We start from the raw sequence: 19,425 nt of genomic DNA on the forward strand, positions 1-19,425 counted from the left end.
CAAAACACATTAAATGTGCAGTCTTCAGGAGGCAGCATTAAGACCCTAAGCCATTCCTTAAGTGTTAAATGTCTAGCATCATCATATTTTCCTGGTTCTTTATTTGAGCAGAATTGGAGCTATGACTAGTATGCCTGGGACAGAGTAATGTTTCAATACATGTTTGCTGAATAAATAAATGAGTGAAAAAAAATTAATCATTTCTACTGCTGTCCGGAACCCATGTTTACCTCCTCCAGTTCCTTTGCCAATTTGTTTGCCATTTTTGTCTTGAGCAATAGCTAACAAAAATGCTTGTATGTTGGGTTATAGAAAATATAGCTAACGACTGTATATTTTAATTTTATTTTTCAGTTTCTGAATGCCACCTACTAAGCAGTTCAATTCTGCACCAAAGGTGTTTCAAAATGATCATGTCCATTCACCCATTCACCTATACCAAAACCCTGAGGTGAGTTTGGATTCTCCCCACTCTCCCACACCCTCTATATCTACTCCACCCACCTTCCACCAGTGCCCCTCCTGGGTTCTCATTTGCCCTACCACAACAACCTCCTCTGACCTTCTTAATGATCTCCTCACCTTTGCTCTCAACTCCAACAGTCCATACAGAAATCGGAGTAATGCTATTTTAAAAAGATGAAATGACATTACTCCCCCGCTCGAAACACTTTAAGAGCTTCCATTACACTTCCGATGAAATAAAAATTCTTTACCAAGGAATTCCTTACAGTATCCTTCACGAACTCACACTTATTTTCTTTCCCCACTCACTTCTTCATTTCGTTCTACTCTCTCCCAGCAAACCACACTCCAGCTCTACTGGCCTTTTTTGATCACTGTGACCACTAGATTATTACCTATCCCTGCAATCTCTTCTTTCCTTTGTGCTCATCAGAAATACATACACATATTTTTGGTCTGTCTGTCCCACTATACTGTACACTCCAAAAGGGCAATATAAAACTGTTTTTTGTTTTATCATTAATATTGAATAAAGTATAAAACCCAGTATGTGGTAGGCACTTAATATTTCTGAATGAAGAAACTGCTTCCCTACACACTCTTCATTTAGATTAACATGTGTTATACATAGTTTATATGTTAGACAACAACACACATAACTAACGAAGTTTATAATATATAATACATTACTATTGAATGAGAAAGGATTTGGCCTCTCAGTAACCAGGTACCTGAGAAGTAACCCCTCTATCCTGGGATTTCCAGAGGGACAGGAGTGTCTTTCTTATTCTTGGTGGGCCCCTAGACAATTTATGCTGATAAGAGTACTCAAGATGGCAGCTAGCCATGCCAGAAAGACCAACATGTGATTAGAGGGCTGAGGTACCAGAGACTGAGTTCAACCATGTGGCCAATGATTCCAGCAGTGGTACCTATCCAATGAAACACCAACTAAAAACTGTGGACACCACAGCTCTAGATACCTTTCCTGGTTAACAATACTTTGTGTGTCTGATAAACATCAGTGTGCCAGGAGGCAGTGTCAGGCAGTGTCCTGACTCCACAAGAAGATACAGGAGATTCATGCTTGGGACTTTTCTAGTTCTTGCCCTATGTGTCTATTCTTTTAGCTGGTCCTAATTTGTATCTTTTTCCTGTTATAATAAAACTATAATTTTAACTATAGGACTTTCCTGAGTTCTCTGAGTCATTCTAGCAAATTATACAATCTAAGAAGGATAGTGGGAACCCCTAAATTTAGAGCCAGTTTGTCAGAAATGTGGACAGCCTGAAAGCACGGGAGCTTGAGGATGGTGTCCAAAGTGAGTTTAATCTTGAGTTGGACTAAGCAAGCCCTTAACCTGCAAGGTTAGCCTAACTCCTGGTGGTTAGTGTCAGAACCACACTATGATTACATAACGAAGAGCAGATAACACTCCATAAACAGGTGTTGGGCACCATGCAAGCATTTTTACATTCACCATTTCTAAATTTTCAGAAAACATTATTTCTAAGGCTCACAGTAACCGCACACATTGGAATTATCATCCTAATTTTTAAAGTAAGCAAACTAAGAAGTAAAGGACACACAGATAGTAAGAAATTTAAGTGGAGTCTGAATTCAAACTCAGCACTGGTCTGACTCAGAAGCCCACGATCCAGTCACTACCCTGTCTAGCTTCTCATATTAGCTACGTAAATACAACACAACATCACATCAAAAGATTACCACCTAAGGATGCATGGCACTTGTGTGGAGAGCTCTCAGTAAAATCTAAGGTACTACTTATGAACTTATAAACTCTCTGTATTAAATATAAACTATTATACATTAATACAAATTTCTTTAGCAACTGCTTAACTTACCTGTTTGTGTTTTAGAAACATGCTTCTGGAGAAAATCAACTGTTTGAGCCAAAACCTTCTTATTACACTGTGTTGATAATTTTTCATCACATTCATAACACCTGAAAAAAATATAAATATGTAAGTAAATATGAAATCATCTTCAATAATTTTGCACACCAGGTAATAAAGTAGTAAAGTTGATATTTACCCAGTCTTGTCTTTAAAATGGGGGGGGGGGTGTAGGGGTGCCTGGGTGGCTCAGTGGGTTAAAGCCTCTGCCTTTAGCTCAGGTCATGATCCCAGGGTCCTGGGATCGAGCCCCACATCAGGCTTTCTGCTCAGTGGGGAACCTGCTTCCTCATCTCTCTCTCTCTGCCTACTTGTGATCTCTATCTGTCCAATAAATAAATAATTTTTTTTTAAATAAGTAAATAAATAAAATGGGGGGGTAATATACGTAGAGTGGGGCATTAGGTAAGTCTAGAGAAATGAGCAGGAGAGAGTTCATACGGAGCCTTATTCAAATTAAAGTTCTAGTACTTTATACTAAGTGTAAGGGAAAGCCATGAGGAGTTTTTTAAGCAGGGAAGTGATGTGATCCAATCTGTATTTTTTTTTTTTTTAAGATTTCGTCCATTTATCTGACAGACAGAGATCATAAGTAGGCAGAGAGGCAGACAGAGAGAGAAAAAGAGAAGCAGGCTCCCTGGCGAGCAGAGAACCCGATTTGGGGCTCAATCCCAGGACCCTGAGATCATGACCTGAGCCAAAGGCAGAGGCTTAACCCACTAAGCCACCCAGATGCCCCAAGAGTGATGTTTTTAAAATACAGATTGGAGGGGCACTTGGGTGGCTCTCTCTGTCAAATAAATTAAAAAACAAACAAACAACAACAACAAAAAAACATCATTCTGGCAAATGTCAGATGGAAAAAATCAGGAATAGAAGGTCAGGGTAGAAGCAAGAGAGAAATGAACAGATTTATTTTATGGAAATTACAGGTAGAGACAGAGAGGTATAAAAATAACTGCCATGCCAGGGCGCCTGGGTGGCTCAGTTGTTAAATGCCTGCTTTTGGCTCATGTCATCTCAGGGTCCTGGGATGGAGCCCCACATCAGGCTCCCTGCTTGGCGGGAGGACTGCTTCTCCCTCTCCCACTCCTGCGTTCCCTTTCTCACTGTGTCTCTCTGTCAAATAAATAAATAAAATATTTTAAAAAATAATAATAACTGCCATGGAAAGGGGGAAGTGGATGAGGATAAGTTGGAGAATCTCAAAGAGGAGCAATTTTGCCCCTCAGGAGACATTTGGTAATGTTTTGAGACACGTCTCATTGTCACAACGGGGGAAGCTGCTGGGTAGACAGCTAGACCTCCGGTGACATACAGGGCAGTCCTCTCACAGCAAAGAACTGTCAGCTCAAATGACGACAGTCCTGAGATCCAGAAATTCTGGTCTAGAGGAAAGACCTGCTGAGAGTTGGGAATGTTTAAAGTTGGTTGACAGGTATGGAGGATATCATTATACCATTTTGTCTACATTTGTTAAAGGATTTAAAAATAGAAAGGGAAAGAAAGTAAGTACTAGGCTTCTGACCTGAATACTTAAGTGATGGAGATGCCACTTATAGAGAGGAGAAGACTGGCTAACTGTTATTTGGGGCTTAGTTGGGAAGAGAGTTCCCAAAGATTTTCAAAAGCACATTTCTTTCTAGAAAGCTGCCCTCTACTACGTTTACTCATTAGTGCATATAGTATTAATAAAATTTTTTTCTATGTATTATCATTACTTGCTTCATAATATCTTACATATCTTCATAAGATCCAATGGTTAAATAAGAACATATATTTGAATATATTGAAAGTGTTTTATAAATATTAAGTGGGTTTTTTTTTTTTTAAAGATTTTATTTATTTGACAGAGAGAGATCACAAGTAGGCAAAGAGGCAGGCAGAGAGAGAGGGGGAAGCAGGCTCCCTGAGCAGGGAACCTGATGCGGGGCTCCATCCCAGGACCCTGAGATCGTGACCTGAGCTGAAGGCAAAGGCTTTAACCCACTGAGCCTCCCAGGCACCCCTAAATATTAAGTGTTATGCCAACACACTACATATTCACAATCTTCTTGTAATTACTAGTGGTCCTGAGATTAATGGCTACAAACTAGGTCTGGGTTCCTATTTTAAACAGCACTCAAAATTCAGTCAAATATTTACTCATACAAAAATACAAATATTACTTTATTGCTTGCATACAGAAATACACATGTATGGGGCAGCTGGGTGGCCGAGTTGGTTAAGTGGCTGCCTTCAGCTCATGTCATGATTCCAGGGTCCTGGGAGCAAGCCCCCAATCGAGGTCCCTGCTCAGCAGAGAGCCTACTTCTCTCTCTCACTCTGCCTGCCGCTCTGCTTACTTGCGCTATCTGTCAAATAAATAAATGAAATCTTAAAAAGAAAAAAAAAGAAAAGAAAAAAGGAAATACATAGGTACACAGATAAACCTGTGAAGGAAACAAACCACAGAAAACATTCCCATGATGTTTTCTAATAGACCATGATGGAATTCAAACAATGTTGTTACCAGATTCACACTATTATAAACCCTCAAAATTTACTGATGTAACTATTGCCAAAAATAATAAAAATTGCTCATTTGCAAAATATTGAAATGTCAAGAAATTTTTACTGATGCTATAATTTAATTCTTACTTGCTATAAAATATATTGTCACTTTAAGAATACAAAAAGAAAATGTAAATAAAAACTACACAATGGCAGTGGATTTGGAGAAAAGAGGACAGCTCAACATGAATTAATTCTACTTGTTCCCATTAGAAATAACCAAAAAAAATTTTAATTGAGCTTCTACTTGTGTCAGGAACTACTGTAAATGCTTTACATGCATTTTGTGATTTAATTCCTCACAACAGCCAAAAGAGTATTATCATTTTTAAAATAATTGGCTCTCCAGAAGTATAATACTTCCTTTTTACAGATGAGAAACTAGAACACAGGAGGGCTCACAAATCAACAAGGTAATAAAAGTATAGGGGAAATGCTATACCTTTCAACCAAGATTTAAGTACTTTAATAAAAGCACTCACCTGAAAAAGTAAAAAGATAAATAAAAGCAGTCATCTTCTATGTTAACTTTAAGTGCTAAACCAGTGCCTTTTAACACTGGTCAGGCGTAAGAATCACGTATGGAATTTAACAATATAAAAGCCCTGATTTAACAGAGGACCAATGAATGGTACCAATGGATTTTTCATTCCACCTCTGTGATTCTGAAGAAAGTCAGAGGTAAGAAGCCACTGCGCTAATAATTACTACCTGTTAAAGCAGCATTAAATCCACTACTGAGCAACACTTTATTAGCCATAATTAAATCAAATCTACCACATTCCTTTCTTTTTTAGGGTTTCCAAGTTTTTTTTCTAGTTCAAGTTGGCCTATAACCGAAATTAGTAAAGTTTTCTACTGAAATTGTTATAATTTTTTTTTAAGATTTTATTTATTTATTTGAGAGAGAGAATATGAGCACGCACGTGAGAAGGGGGAAGGGACAGAAGGAGAAGCAGACTCCTTGAGGAGCAGGGAGCCTGATGTGGGGCTCGATCCCAGGACCCAGGAACCAGGACCCTGAGATCATGACCTGAGACGAGGGCAGACGTTTAAGTGACTGAGCCATGCAGGCACCCCAAAAATTGTTAAACTTTTTAAGGTTTAAGAATTAGATGCAGGGGGGGTGCACCTGGGTGGCTCAGAGGGTTAAAGCCTCTGCCTACGGCTCGAGTCATGATCCCAGGGTCCTGGGATCGAGCCCTGAGTCACAGGGAGCCTGCTTCCCCCACCTCTCTTTCTGCCTGCCTCTCTGCCTACTTGTGATCTCTGTCTGTCACATAAAAAACAAAAAATCTTAAAAAAAAAAAAAAAGAATTAAATAAGAAAAAGAAAATAGTCCCAACCTCTAAGTTTCTGTAAATGCATATGACCAGCTTGAATTTCTTCCTTTAAAATTTTTCCTCAAATATGACTTAAATTATTTTCATTATAATACATATCTAACTGTCTACTCACAAAATGATCAATAATTGATTGTCCTTATAGGTCTATATATCTATGAAAGCAAAATTAAATAATTAAGCATAAAAATAAAATTACAAAATCAATAAAGTTAAATCTAACAACACGATTATGCTAGGTAACTTGTTTTGGTTTTTGTGGGCTTTGTTTTTTTGTTTTTTTGAGGGTTTTTTTTTTTCTGAAATGACATCATGATTCACACCATAATTCTGGTCCTCAGAGCTACAACAGAAGTTCTGACACAGACTCAGTTGAAATAAGCCTATTGTACCAGGTGCCACTCAACTCTCCCTCCACCTTCCTCTGTTTCTGTAGTCCTCAAACTGTGGTCCCCAGGCCAGCAGCATCAGCAATCCTAGGAACTTGTTAGAAATGCAATTCTTAGGTCCCACCCAAGAACTACGAAATCAGAATCTCTAGTCCGAGGCCCAGTAGTCTATTTTAACAAGACTTCCTGGAGACTGTGATGGGCCCCATTGTCGGAGACCACTGCTCCACTCAGGCTGCAGAGAAGTAGTTCTTCAGCTGCCACACCAGGCATCATCCTCCTCCTCTCCCCTACTCCAATGTATCATTTACATAGTAATCTGTCTCTATGCTTTCCTCATTCCCCCCAATATTATTACTTGGGAACAACAAAAACACAACTGCAGCAACACCTGACCCATGTCATGAATTTATATTATAAGATGATGATTTCTTCTATAAGCCAAAATATTGCTACATTAATTTTAGATCTGAGAAGTGAAAACACAAAGTTAAAGTATTTCTGTGAAAACCTCTGAAAATTCATTCAAGGAAAACTTGAAAGCTTTTGAAATTTTTAGAAAATTTCTGTTGAAAAAGATGCATATATACATTTAAAAAAGAAAATTGTAAAACAAAAAAAAATTTTTTTTTGTAAAAAAAAAAAAGCTGGGAAGCTTTTTGATACAGTATCCATTTACGCCATTGAAGCAGGTATGCCATGCTAGTAAGAAACTAGGGAATCAAAGACTTGTTTTAGTGCCTGGACGTTTACTTTGTAACTATAAAAAAGTAAATGATACTCAGTGTCCTTATATGTAAAAGGAGGGAACTGAACTTTGTTCCCAGCCAGGATTAAGCAGTAGAATCACCCAGGCTTACCCTTTCCCCTCCAGGGAATCACCAAACCACTTGACTGCTTTTGAAGCACTTTCCTTTCCTAGTACTCTGGAATTCCTGTCTTAGCAAGTTGATTATGAGAAATCAACTAGGAAGAACGTTTCTTTATCCTATGAAAAAAATGTTAAAAAAAAAAAAAAAAGTAGAGGGATGACTAAATTATTCCTTATTTAAATTTTATATTCACAGGTAATATGAATTTTCTTAAAGTATTCCACAGGTTGTGTTCAGGATAAAAAGCACAAGAGGGTATAATATCTTTAAATAGTTTACCTTGTAAAGCTCAAAGAAAATGATATTTTTTTGTAGTGGACACAAGCGGCAAGAAAATCCAACTTACCATATAATCCATGTGCTCAGACTAACTGTAATACAATGAGATTCTGTTCTCCAACTCTTGTAGTGCTTCAGTGAATGATGGCCTTCTGAGTTTCTACCACATCCCTAAAGATGAACAGAATGCTATTTGTACCATTTACATATTGGTTTGTTTCAAGTTAATCAAAACTTAAATCAGGGGCGCCTGGGTGGCTCAGTGGGTTAAGCCGCTGCCTTCAGCTCAGGTCATGATCTCAGGGTCCTGGGATCGAGTCCCATATCGGACTCTCTGCTCAGCAGGGAGCCTGCTTCCCTCTCTCTCTCTCTCTGTCTGCCTCTCTACCTACTTGTGATCTCTCTCTGTCAAATAAATAAATAAAATCTTTAAAAAAAATTAAAAAAAAAACTTAAATCATTCTCATGATTAGAAAAGTTTTGGTTTTTAATTTCAAGCAGGAGAGAAAAGTTTCAGAAAATAATACAGATTCTCATTAAGTTTAATTTCTTGCAAAGAGGCTAACTTGCTTTTTGTAACATAGTATTTGCCTAGAACAATCATGGGCTGAGTTCATTTCCCTATTATTTAAAAATGAACTGGGGCGCCTGGGTGGCTCAGTGGGTTAAGCCTCTACCTTCAGCTCAGGTCATGAGCCCAGGGTCCTGGGATCAAGCCCCACATCGAGCCCCACATCGGGCTCTCTGCTCAGCGGGGAGCCTGCTTCCCCCTCTCTCTCTGCCTGCCTCTCTGCCTACTTGTGATCTCTGTCTGTTAAATAAATAAATAAAATCTTTAAAAAAAAAAATGAACATACTCTCTGCCTTACACACTGTGGGGCACCAAGCATCCTTGCAGATCAGTGCCCCCCCCATAAACATATTTTCTAATACTGTCCACACCTCCACCCAAACCCACTGGCAACTAATGAGACTCAGACCAATCACAGTAATTTCCCTGACCAGCTAAGTAAAGAAATGAGATCCAGTTCTGGTCAATGCGACATGAGGGGCAGTCTGCTAGATGTTTCTGGGAAAAGTTTTTTAATCTCACAAAACAGAGGGCTGCTGGGGTGTGGGGGCATAGGGATAGGGTGGCGGGGTTATGGACATTGTGGTGGGTATGTGCTATGTGAGTGCTGTGAGATGTGTAAGCCACCTGTACCCCTGGGGCAAATAATACATTATATGTTAACAAAAATAATTAAAAAAAAAAACAAAACAGGAAAGGGATGTCCTTTTTGCCCTCTTTCTGGCCTTTGAGGTTTGCTGTATGACATATAACACATGAACCATATTTGGCGATAAAAAGCAGCTATGAAATTGAGGGTGGACAAAAGAAAAATGGAAGAAATTTCAGTTTTCAGTGCTCTTTTCATTGAATTAACTAATCCTAAAGGGTTCTTACTTACGAACTATGTAAGGTAATAAGCATTCCTCTCATTTTAAAAAAATTATAGACATCTTAAATGTTATTAAAAAATATTACATGCTCCATATCACTCGGCATCAGGGAAATACAAATCAAAACCACAAAGAGATATCACCTCACACCAGTCAGAATGGCTAAAATCAACAAGTCAGGAAATGACAGATGCTGGCGAGGATGCGGAGAAAGGGGAACCCTCCTACACTGTTGGTGGGAATGCAAGCTGGTGCAACCTCTCTGGAAAACAGCATGGAGATTCCTCAAAATGTTGAAAATAGAACTGCCCTATGACCCCTGGGGAGGGTATGTGCTTTGGTGAGTGCTGTGAAGTGTGTAAACCTGGCGATTCACAGACCTGTACCCCTGGGGATAAAAATATATTATATGTTTATAAAAAAAAATTAAAAAATTAAAAAAATATATTACAGATATTAATAGCTTCTAAGATGTTAAAAAATTGTTTTTTTTTTAAGAATCCTTTTGTAGAGAGAAAAAAAATTAATCTAGTAAGATGTACAAAAAATCTTGGATCTATTTCTTAAGTAAATACAAATAGGTAAAGGCAGGTCCAGAGATGAGAACTACTGCAAGTAGGTTGGATTCTCTATCAAAGTATTTCTAAACCACACGTGATTGCTTTCTGAAGATAACCTTAACAAATGTTACCTTAACAAATGTTTCTTAGTTCAACCTTGGAGAAGTCTATCTGAACATGAATAAATTTATTTTAAGTTCTAAACATTACCAATAGTCCAACTTACAATAAGCATTTAAGAAAAATATTTAAGGGGCGCCTGGGTGGCTCAGTGGGTTAAAGCCTCTGCCTTCGGCTCAGGTCATGATCTCAGGGTCCTGGGATCGAGCCCCGCATCGGGCTCTCTGCTCAGCGGGGAGCCTGCTTCCCTTCCTCTCTCTCTGCCTGCCTCTCTGCCTACTTGTGATCTCTGTCAAATAAATAAATAAAAAATCTTAAAAAAAAAAAAATATTTAAGACAAACTCACAGATAAAAATCAATTTTCTCACCTGAAAACCACACTTGAGGCACAACCAAATGTCAGAGGGAAGTACTGGCCGCCCCTCACAGCATCTTCTTTCTTTTAAACATTCTGAGCAAACTGACAACACATTCTCAGCTATTGCTTTCTTCACATGATTCACACTGATAGCATGACTTACATGCTGGCAAGTGAAACCTGCTGAATGAGACAAAATGAAATGGGAACATTTTCTTTGCTAAACCGAAGAGCTAGCATCAGTAAGCAAAAGTCAGTAGCATTAAAATGCTGTAACTAAAAAGAAGAGAGATCCGAAAAACAAAATAACTCAAAAGGATACATACTGTATGGTTTCATTTATAAAGCATTTGTGAATTAACATGATTGGTGATTTGGAGAACAGATTTGTGGCTGCCAGGGACCATGGATGGATAACAGGGAGTGTGGCTATAAACAGGTAAATCTTGGGGGTGGTGATGGGGCAGTCGAGTCTCTCAATTGTGTTGGTTATACAGAACTACACATGTAATAAAAGTGTGCAGAGTTATACCCACTCACATAGACACAGATACACACACACACGAGGTCTTGCATATCTTGATGAAATCAGAATAAGTTCTAAGGATTGTACGGATGCCATTTTCCTGGTGTTAACGTTGTACTATAGAAATACCAGATATTGGGGCGCCCGGGTGGCTCAGTGGGTTAAAGCCTCTGTCTGTCAAATAAATAAATAAAATCTTAAAAAAAAAAAAAAAAAGGAGATACCAGATGTTAAATCAGATGTTAATCACCCAACCAGATGTTGGGTCTTCGTGAAGGGTGAATGGGACCCCCTTGTATATCTCTTTGAACCTTCCTATTAATACAAAAATTAGTTTAAAAATAAAGAGTCTAATAAATAAATAAATAAATAAATAGATAGATAGATAGATAGATTATTAGTGAGCAGGTCAAGCAGTTTGAATATTTTCCTCCTCATTAAAATATACACACAAAGGGGTACCTGGGTGGCTCAGTGGGTTTAGCCTCTGCCTTCAGCTCAGGTCATGATCTCAGGGTTCTGGGATCAAGTCCCACATCGGGCTCTCTGCTCAGCAGGGAGCCTGCTTCTCCCTCTCTCTCTGCCTGCCTCTCTGCCTACTAATCTCTCTCTCTGTCAAATAAAATCTTTGAATAAATAAATAAATAAAATATACACACAAAATCTTTTCACAGAGCCTACCTCTGCTCAGATGCTATTTTCATCACTATTGAGAGAAAGGAGAAAGAGAAACAAACAATGGCATAATTTACAGGAACAAGAATTCTCCTTAACGAATATTTCCAAATAACAAGTGACTCTGCATGGTCCTTAATTATCCTTTATAACAGAGTCGAACCGGGTGCACTGTGTGGAGACAACTGAACTAAATCAACTAATATGTTTTTATTTCTTCAGATAATCGTGTTCTTCTCCCAAGGGCACAATGACATTTCCACGTCTCCCAAATACCTGAACACTTCTATTTTTCCACCTCAACTATTTCAAACACCAGAACTACAACTATCCACCAAAAGTAAACAACGAAGGAAAGACTGAGTAACTTGAAGAGGGAGGCAGGAGTATGTACATTTCAACTTTTTCCATTTCCTTCCCAAGTGCAGAGCACTCCTTTTCACCTATTAGTTAACTAGTGAGAGATGAAGCATTAGTTCTCTTCATCCTCAAGCCTAAGTATGTGACTCCTGACAAGTGACTTATTATAAAATATAATTTCAACAAAAATAATGTGTAAATCTGGTGAAAGATTAGGACTTCTAATTTTACACCAAAATCAAGTTATAAGAATAGACACAAAAGGAGGAATTCCAGAGTCCTATATTTGAAAAGCAAGGACACCTGCCATTAAAGAAAGGGGTGTTCTGAGGAAGACTGATAGATGACCACACAAATACAGGACCTAGAAGTGGGTTACTAGATATCAATGCTTTGAGTTTTTTATCGTTTAAATTTCTAAGGCTAAAAATCATTCCATACACTTTCTATATCATCTCTGAGGTGGGATCTGGCCAGGACACAACTTAACTATTCTCTGAGTCTACAATTCAGACTTACAAAACTGAAATAGTTAATGAATCCAGAGACAAGTGAATTCATGATAAAAAGGTTCTAGGAGTCCAAATTAACTCTATGAGCTTTTAAATGTCTCAACCATACATACTTTTTATAAGTAAATTTCAAAATTTTATGTTTTCTTACAAGAGTTAACCAGTGTTTAAATAATATTCACAATCTTTGCGGGGGGGATGTAAAAAAAATTTCTGTGCTAATAAAATTTCCTCAGTCTTCTGTAATTTCTTTAATCATACAACTGTGTAAATTTCATCTGCCAAATAAGTCTTCTTGAGATTCCTGAATAAAATATATAAATATATTAAAGTCTAGAGTTGTTGCACATAAACAAATAAAAAACAACAAATTAAAATCCATGTTTTTCACTTTAAATATTAAAAAACTTTACAGGAAAGTCCTCTAGTTTACAAATGATAGTCTAAAGTCAACAGCTGGGTGGCTCAGTTGGTTAAGCGACCACCTTTGGCTCAGGTCATGATCCTGGAGTCCTAGGATTGAGCCCCAGATCAGGATCTCTGCTCAGCAGGGAGTCTGCTTCTCCCTCTGACCCTCGTCTTCTCGTGCTTGCTCTCTCTCATTCTCTCTCAAATAAATAAGTAAAATCTTTAAATTAAATAAAATAAAAAATAAAATCAACACTTCCCTATTTTCCTCCCAGAAATTGTCCAAGGTCAACAAGAGTAGAAAACAAAAACGCCCAGTTCATTTTCTGAAGCCCCATGTCATAAATCCAGTGGCAGGGCCCTCCCCGCACAACACAGCAGAGCTCAAACAGGAGTGCATAGAGAAGGAAGCAGAGAGCACACTGCAGCGGTAGGTCTCACAGAGAACCCCGCATGCTTCACAGATGCAGAATGAAACCTAAATCTCCGGGCTGCAACAACCCTGGCAGCAGAGCCCCTAGAGCCAGTTTTGTTTTAAGAAGCAAAAGAAGGCAATTTCTAATTCACTAAGTGAGAAACAAAGAAGTCAAATTTGCCAGAAACAGTCTTGTCTCTATGACAGGAGGGGAGAAGAGATCTTGAGATTCTGGAAAAAACCTCAGGGCTGTATCATCCTGTTGGGTGGAAAGAAATACAAGCTAACTGAGCTCACACTCAAAACTCCAGTTGGTCTCGACAGTGCTATGGCCCTCCTCCTTACACAAATATTCTAAAACTACCTGGTCCAAGAAAGGCAACCCTACATCAAAGAATGAGAAATCAAGGAAAAATTAAAGCCACAATTTCTATCCAATATTAAAAAAAAAAAAAAAGGAAAAACAAATGGCACAGAAATCACCGCCATGAAACAAAAATACAAAACAGAAGAAGCAAATGTTCCCACATGAGGTGGCAAAACAGTAGGAAGTGACTGGCAGAGCTCAGGATAGAAATGGAAGAACAAATAAATAAAACCACAAAAAGGATGATAAAACTAAAAAGGATGCACTACAGAAAACACTGTAAAAGATAAAAAGGAAAAGAGCAAGCAGAATGAAAAGGAAGTAGGAGTTTCAGAGGATTTGAGAAAAAATAACTAGAAGACAGGCAGGGAAGAGCTAACATAAGAATCATCAGAATCCCTGAGAAAAAAATCATATTCACAGAATGAAACAAATGCTTAAAGATAGAATTCAGACTTCCCTCAATACAACAATCTATCCTGAAACATTATCCAAGTTAAAAATATTTAAAAGTGGAAATAAAAATTAAAAACGTCTTTTTAAATGGAGAAAGTAGGGAAAATTCTCAGAAAAGCTGAAACAGAAGGCATGAAGCTCAAAAGAAAAGTGAGCCTGAGGCCAGCAACTCCCCAGTTACCCCCCCTCCCCCAAGGCTTGAAGGCCTGGCTTTAACAGGTCATGAGAAACAGAAAACAACAAAAAGATGCCAATTCTAAGTTACTTATAAACGAAACGAAATCTCAATAAAAATATCACCCAGATGTTTTGGAACTAGACAAGCTGATTTTACAGTTCATGCAGAAAATAGTGGAAATAAAGAGCAAAAGACTTATTGATTAAAAACATATGGTTATTTTCCACAACACTATTCAGGATGCCAGAGGTCACAATTTACCAGCAATGTCGTCTGAAGAGTCTTCATCATGAGGTAGAGCAGGCCTTTTAGTTCTTTTGGCTTTCTCAGGCAAAGCTCTGGAAGGCTCTTTCACCCGCATCTGTTACTTACTGAAAAGGCTGGGGGTAGGGGGAAATGAATACACTTTAATCCTCAAAATTAAAATTTTAGGTATATTACTTAATGTATATTAAAATAGAAATGACTTCAGTTTTAGTTGGGCCCTAGTACATCAAAATAAGAAGAGAACATCAGGTGAAACCAAAGACATCTTTATAAACCAATATACAGACGCACACTACATTTGACTTTTGCCAATTACCCTCCAAATACATGATGTCCAGGTGGATGAAAAACAAACAAACAAACAAACAAACAAAAAAACCCAAAAGGTTTGATCAAGGGAATCAGTGCTCCTTCTGGGTCATGTGGTCTCCTTGCCTCTACTCCTGTCCCACCAGCTAGGAAACAGAAGTTGGAAAAGCCATAATGGACCAGGGACGGAAGCCATGTGCCCAACACAACATGAGCCCTTCTACCTGCACCGTATGACCTAGCAATGACTGACAGAAATTGTTTTAAGCTATACTGTATTTTTTGTGGGGTTTTCCCCCACGTTTTTATTATGAAAAAATTTAAACTTCCAGAAAAGGTAAAAGACCAATATAATAAACACCCATATACTTACTACCTACATTCCACATCTAGAACATCTGCCCCATTTGTTTTACCTAAGTATCAGTGTGTACAGAGAGAGACAGAGAGAGAAATACACACATGTGAGTATATTTGTTTCTGCTGAACTATTTCAAAGTTGCAAAGAGTTTGTATCTTTTTTAAGAATAACAGCATTTTCCTATATATAGCCACATCATTATGACATCTAAGAAAATTAACAGTAATTCCCCATTCTGAGGTTCCATCGTATTCTAACCTCTTCAGCTGACTCATAATTATCTTCCATACTTGTTTTCTAAAAATCAAGATTCAGTCAAGGTGTGCACTTTGTATTGGTTATGTCATGCTAACTGTTCGCATCTTTTAATCCACAGCTATTCTTCCCATCTTACACTTTCCTAAGACACTGGCTTTTTTAAGAATCAGGCCAGAACATATGAGTTGCCTTAAAGATCTTGTTAAAATGTGGATTTTCATTCAATAAGTCTTGCATAGGCCCTGAGGTTCTGCCTGTCTAACAAGCTCCCAATGGTAAGCCATTGCTGTGGGTCCAAAAACCAGGTGTGTTTATTTTGTTTTGTTTTCTTAAGATTTATTTTAGAGAGAGAGCATGCACACGACCATTGGGAGAAGCAGAGGGAGAGGTAGAGGGAAAGAATCTCAAGCAAAATCCCCACAGAGTGAGGAACCCAACAGGGGGTTTGATCTCAGGATCCTGAGATTATGACCCAAGCTGAAACCAAGAGTCAGACGCTCAACCAACTCAGCCACTCAGGTGCCCCCACAGACCACACTTTCTTTTTTTTCACAGACCACACTTTCAATAGCAACATTGTATAATGTCCCACACTTGTCTCTTCAAGCTGTTACTTACCTCTGTTCTTTATATTTTTAAAAAATCCAAAATTAATTGTTAAGATTTTAGATTAAAAATTAAGCATTTAAAAAGAAATTAAGCATTTTTTAAAAATCACTGTATTTGGTGTCTCTGTTAAAGCTTAGCCTAAATCCTACCTAATATCATCTGTTCTACGGTTAAGCTACACTGTAATTTTCGTGGCTATTTGTTTATTTGCTTTTGTTGATTAAGATGGAAGAATCTTTCAGCTCAATAATAAATTCTGAATCTTGGGGTGCCTGGGTGGCTCATTTGGTTGAGTGGCCAATTCTTGATTTTGGCTGAGGTCACGATCTCAAGGTCATGGGATGGAGCCCCCTGCTGGGCTCCTCAATCAGTGGAAAGTCTGAGGTTTTCTCCCTCTTTCTCAGCCCCTCCCTGTGCTCATGCGCACACACATTCTCTAAAATAAATAAATCTTCAAAAATGAATAAAAAAATAACTCTGAGTCTTGATTCAGTTATACCACATTCCGCATAAGGGAGCTTTTTAGTTTACCATTTTAAGAGCCATTTCTTTAACTCCAGAGGTCATCACTCTTGAACGAAACTGCAACAAATTATGGCCTTCAGGGTGAGAGACGAACGAGGGCTCTGAGTTCCTTGAGCACTTCGTTTCTTTTTTTTTAAGATTTTATTTATTTACTTGACAGACAGAGATTACGCGTAGGCAGAGAGGCAGGCAGAGAGGAGGAAGCAGGCTCCCCGCTGAGCACAGAGCCTGATGTGGGGCTCCATCCCAGGATTCTGGGATCATGACCTTAGCTGAAGGCAGAGGCTTTAACCCACTGAGCCACCCAGGCGCCCCGAGCACTTCATTTCTGATTGCCTTCTCCCTCCAAACTTCCACTATATAACTATATATACATAGTTATATTTATTAGCTATAAACCCCTATAGCTCTACCTTGCAAAATCATTAATTCAAGTTCTAATCACACATTCAAGTTCTTCCAGCTTTGCCTCTTCAGCCACTCCTATTCACCTTTTAGTGCCCAGGCTGGCGAGAGGTTGCATCTCACCAAGTGAGATGATCACTATAGCAAGGCACAGATGGGGAAGTAGCAAATGGAGTGCTGGTGCTTAAAGCTTCACTTGGAAATGATGTATGTCACGTCTGCTTGTATTTTACCAGCCCAAGCAACTCATTCGACACATTCAACTTCGAGTAGACATGCGGGTAAGGGAGTGGGATGTGGGATGTGTACAAAGAGTGTAACCTTACCATGTATACAGAAAGAACAAAATATGTGTGCCCAGCCTTAAGGACTACCACAAAACCCCCCTAACAGAACCCCAAACCTAAATGAATCCAATTAACCACTTTCTCTACGTCTGCATCCAAACAAGCTGGAGAAAATTTTGTAAGAAAGGTGACTGGGTCCGCTAAATTCATAATCAAAATCTCAATCTCAAATGGATCGAGACATGACATTATCTACTACACTTTCTGGAAAACCTATTTACCTATTCCTCACATAGCCATTTGAAACCTTCCTCACTCTTCTAAATGTCTAACTCCTCCATCTCCCTTCTTCTCAAAATAGTATCTAGTCTTCTACTTTATCAAGGGAAAAAAGATATAATCAGAAGGCAATCTGCTCTTTCCAACCCCAAATTTACAGACTTACCTCCAACTATTTCAACTTGATGTCCTGAAAATGCAGGCATAACTTAAAAAAAAAAAAATCCAGGAAAAATGGGCCATGAGAAACCAGCCATACCTTTCCCCAGCTTCCCAGACATCTTTATCTTGATAAAGACAGACATCAACCCATAGATACTGCTTGCAGAATAACAAAAAGAAAAGGTATTTGACCACAATCTATGAAAGGTCTGTAAAAGACAGTGACTCAAACTTCACTTGCCAACGCAGTGAATTTCCAGTGATTTTTCTAAGACCTGCAATATGTCTAAACAGAGAAATAATTTTGGATAGTAACCCACTATTTAGCAATCACTTATCTGTATAGCTTTTTCTTTCCTTTTTTTAGGCAAAAAGAGACAAAATTAAAATCTAATTACTCAAGCTTTAAGTACTTTCTATCACCAATATTGTGTGTGGGAAGTTTCAAGACCACCGTCATATTTGGAGATTTACTGGAAGGACTTACAGGACTCAGCACGTAGTTGTACTCAAGGCTAACTTTTATTAGGGCAATGGAGTATGGACATACAACCTGAGCATAATGAAAAGACACAAATGAAGTTTGCAGGAATCTACGTGCAGGCTTCCTTGTGTTCTCTTCCTCCCAGAAAGGGTCAAACAGAGCACACTCTTCCTCCCAATAAGGAAAGTCCAGCAACGTCTGTGCAATGTTTCTGCCCAGGGAAGCCCATCACAGACTCACAGGGCTGGGGTTTTCCTGGAGGCTGCTAACTTCGGCATAAACCACAGGGTACTGCATGAACTATTTTGTTTCCAGACGCCAAACAAGCAAGCAGGCCTTTCTAAGGAGAGCAGTCTCAGGCCTGATATGTTAACTCTTTTCAGGAGATGTAAGTTCTGGCCCTTTTTTTTCACGCGGTTTCCCAAACAAAACTGTTCAGTTTTCAATTTCAGTATTACTCTAACATCTGTCTTTTCTCTGCTGTAGGATGCGCAACTAAGTTGTTTAGAAATGTTTGATTTTTTTTTTTTTTAACATCCTGTACAAACAAAAGCCCATAGTCTCAAGGAAAAAAAAAAAAATCTTTTTTCCCTACCCTTGAACTCTTGGGCAATTATTTTCGCCGTGGGGAGGAGGAGGACACACTCTCCGTTTAGTACCAGGCTCAAGAAGATGAACAGCACTTGTACACGTTGGGCGTGCATCACGCTCGGCTCTCAGCACTCCAGGATACTTCCTCACGTAGTGCTACAACCACCTTAGGAGACGGGCTCCTAGAACTGCCCCCAGTTCACACTTGAATCTGAGAGCCGCAGAGGTTAAGTGACTTCAGAGGTCCCGGAGCCAGGAAGAGGTGGATGGAGACCTGGACCCCAGCAGCCCTTCTCCGGGGCTCCTAACACTACCCTCCCGTCACTAACAACAGCACCCCAAGTTTCTCAAGAGCAAATGGGTAGTGAGCAGAGCGCGCGGGAGGAAGGCGGGAAGGGCGTCGGGGAGCGCCTGCTTCCCGATACAGCGGAGACTCGGGCCCCTCCCTGCGAACCCCTCCCGCCCAAACCACCCGGCGCCGCCGCTGGCGCCCAGCCGGGCCGCACTCACGCGGCCCTCGGTGACCGCCGGGAACCCCCGGATCGGCAACACCGGGGCGCGTAGGAGGCCTCTCTCCCAGGCCTGTCCTGCCACAAGGGGCTGGGGTAAAGGAAGCGATGACCGAGACACTACGACGACCCCAGCCCCTCAGCCCGGACTCACCACGCCGGGCCGAGCCGCCGGGTCTATA

At 39.4% G+C, this 19,425-nt stretch overlaps 1 protein-coding gene across 1 annotated transcript in view; it reads right to left on the reverse strand.

The window, feature by feature from the left end:
- USP45 (ubiquitin specific peptidase 45) overlaps positions 1 to 19,425 on the reverse strand; it is a 72,813-nt gene extending 53,388 nt beyond the window's left edge. Inside the window, exons 1-5 of the mRNA XM_059401109.1 lie at positions 19,398 to 19,425; positions 14,459 to 14,577; positions 10,311 to 10,483; positions 7,886 to 7,989; positions 2,332 to 2,432 (exon numbers count right to left, since the gene is read on the reverse strand). Coding sequence (XP_059257092.1) covers positions 2,332 to 2,432; positions 7,886 to 7,989; positions 10,311 to 10,483; positions 14,459 to 14,558 — 478 coding nt within the window. The 5' untranslated portion in view covers positions 14,559 to 14,577; positions 19,398 to 19,425. The remainder of the gene's footprint in view (positions 1 to 2,331; positions 2,433 to 7,885; positions 7,990 to 10,310; positions 10,484 to 14,458; positions 14,578 to 19,397) is intronic.

This window comes from Mustela nigripes, chromosome 5 (genome assembly GCF_022355385.1).
Source record: "Mustela nigripes isolate SB6536 chromosome 5, MUSNIG.SB6536, whole genome shotgun sequence".
NCBI classification, from domain to species: Eukaryota; Metazoa; Chordata; class Mammalia; order Carnivora; family Mustelidae; genus Mustela; species Mustela nigripes.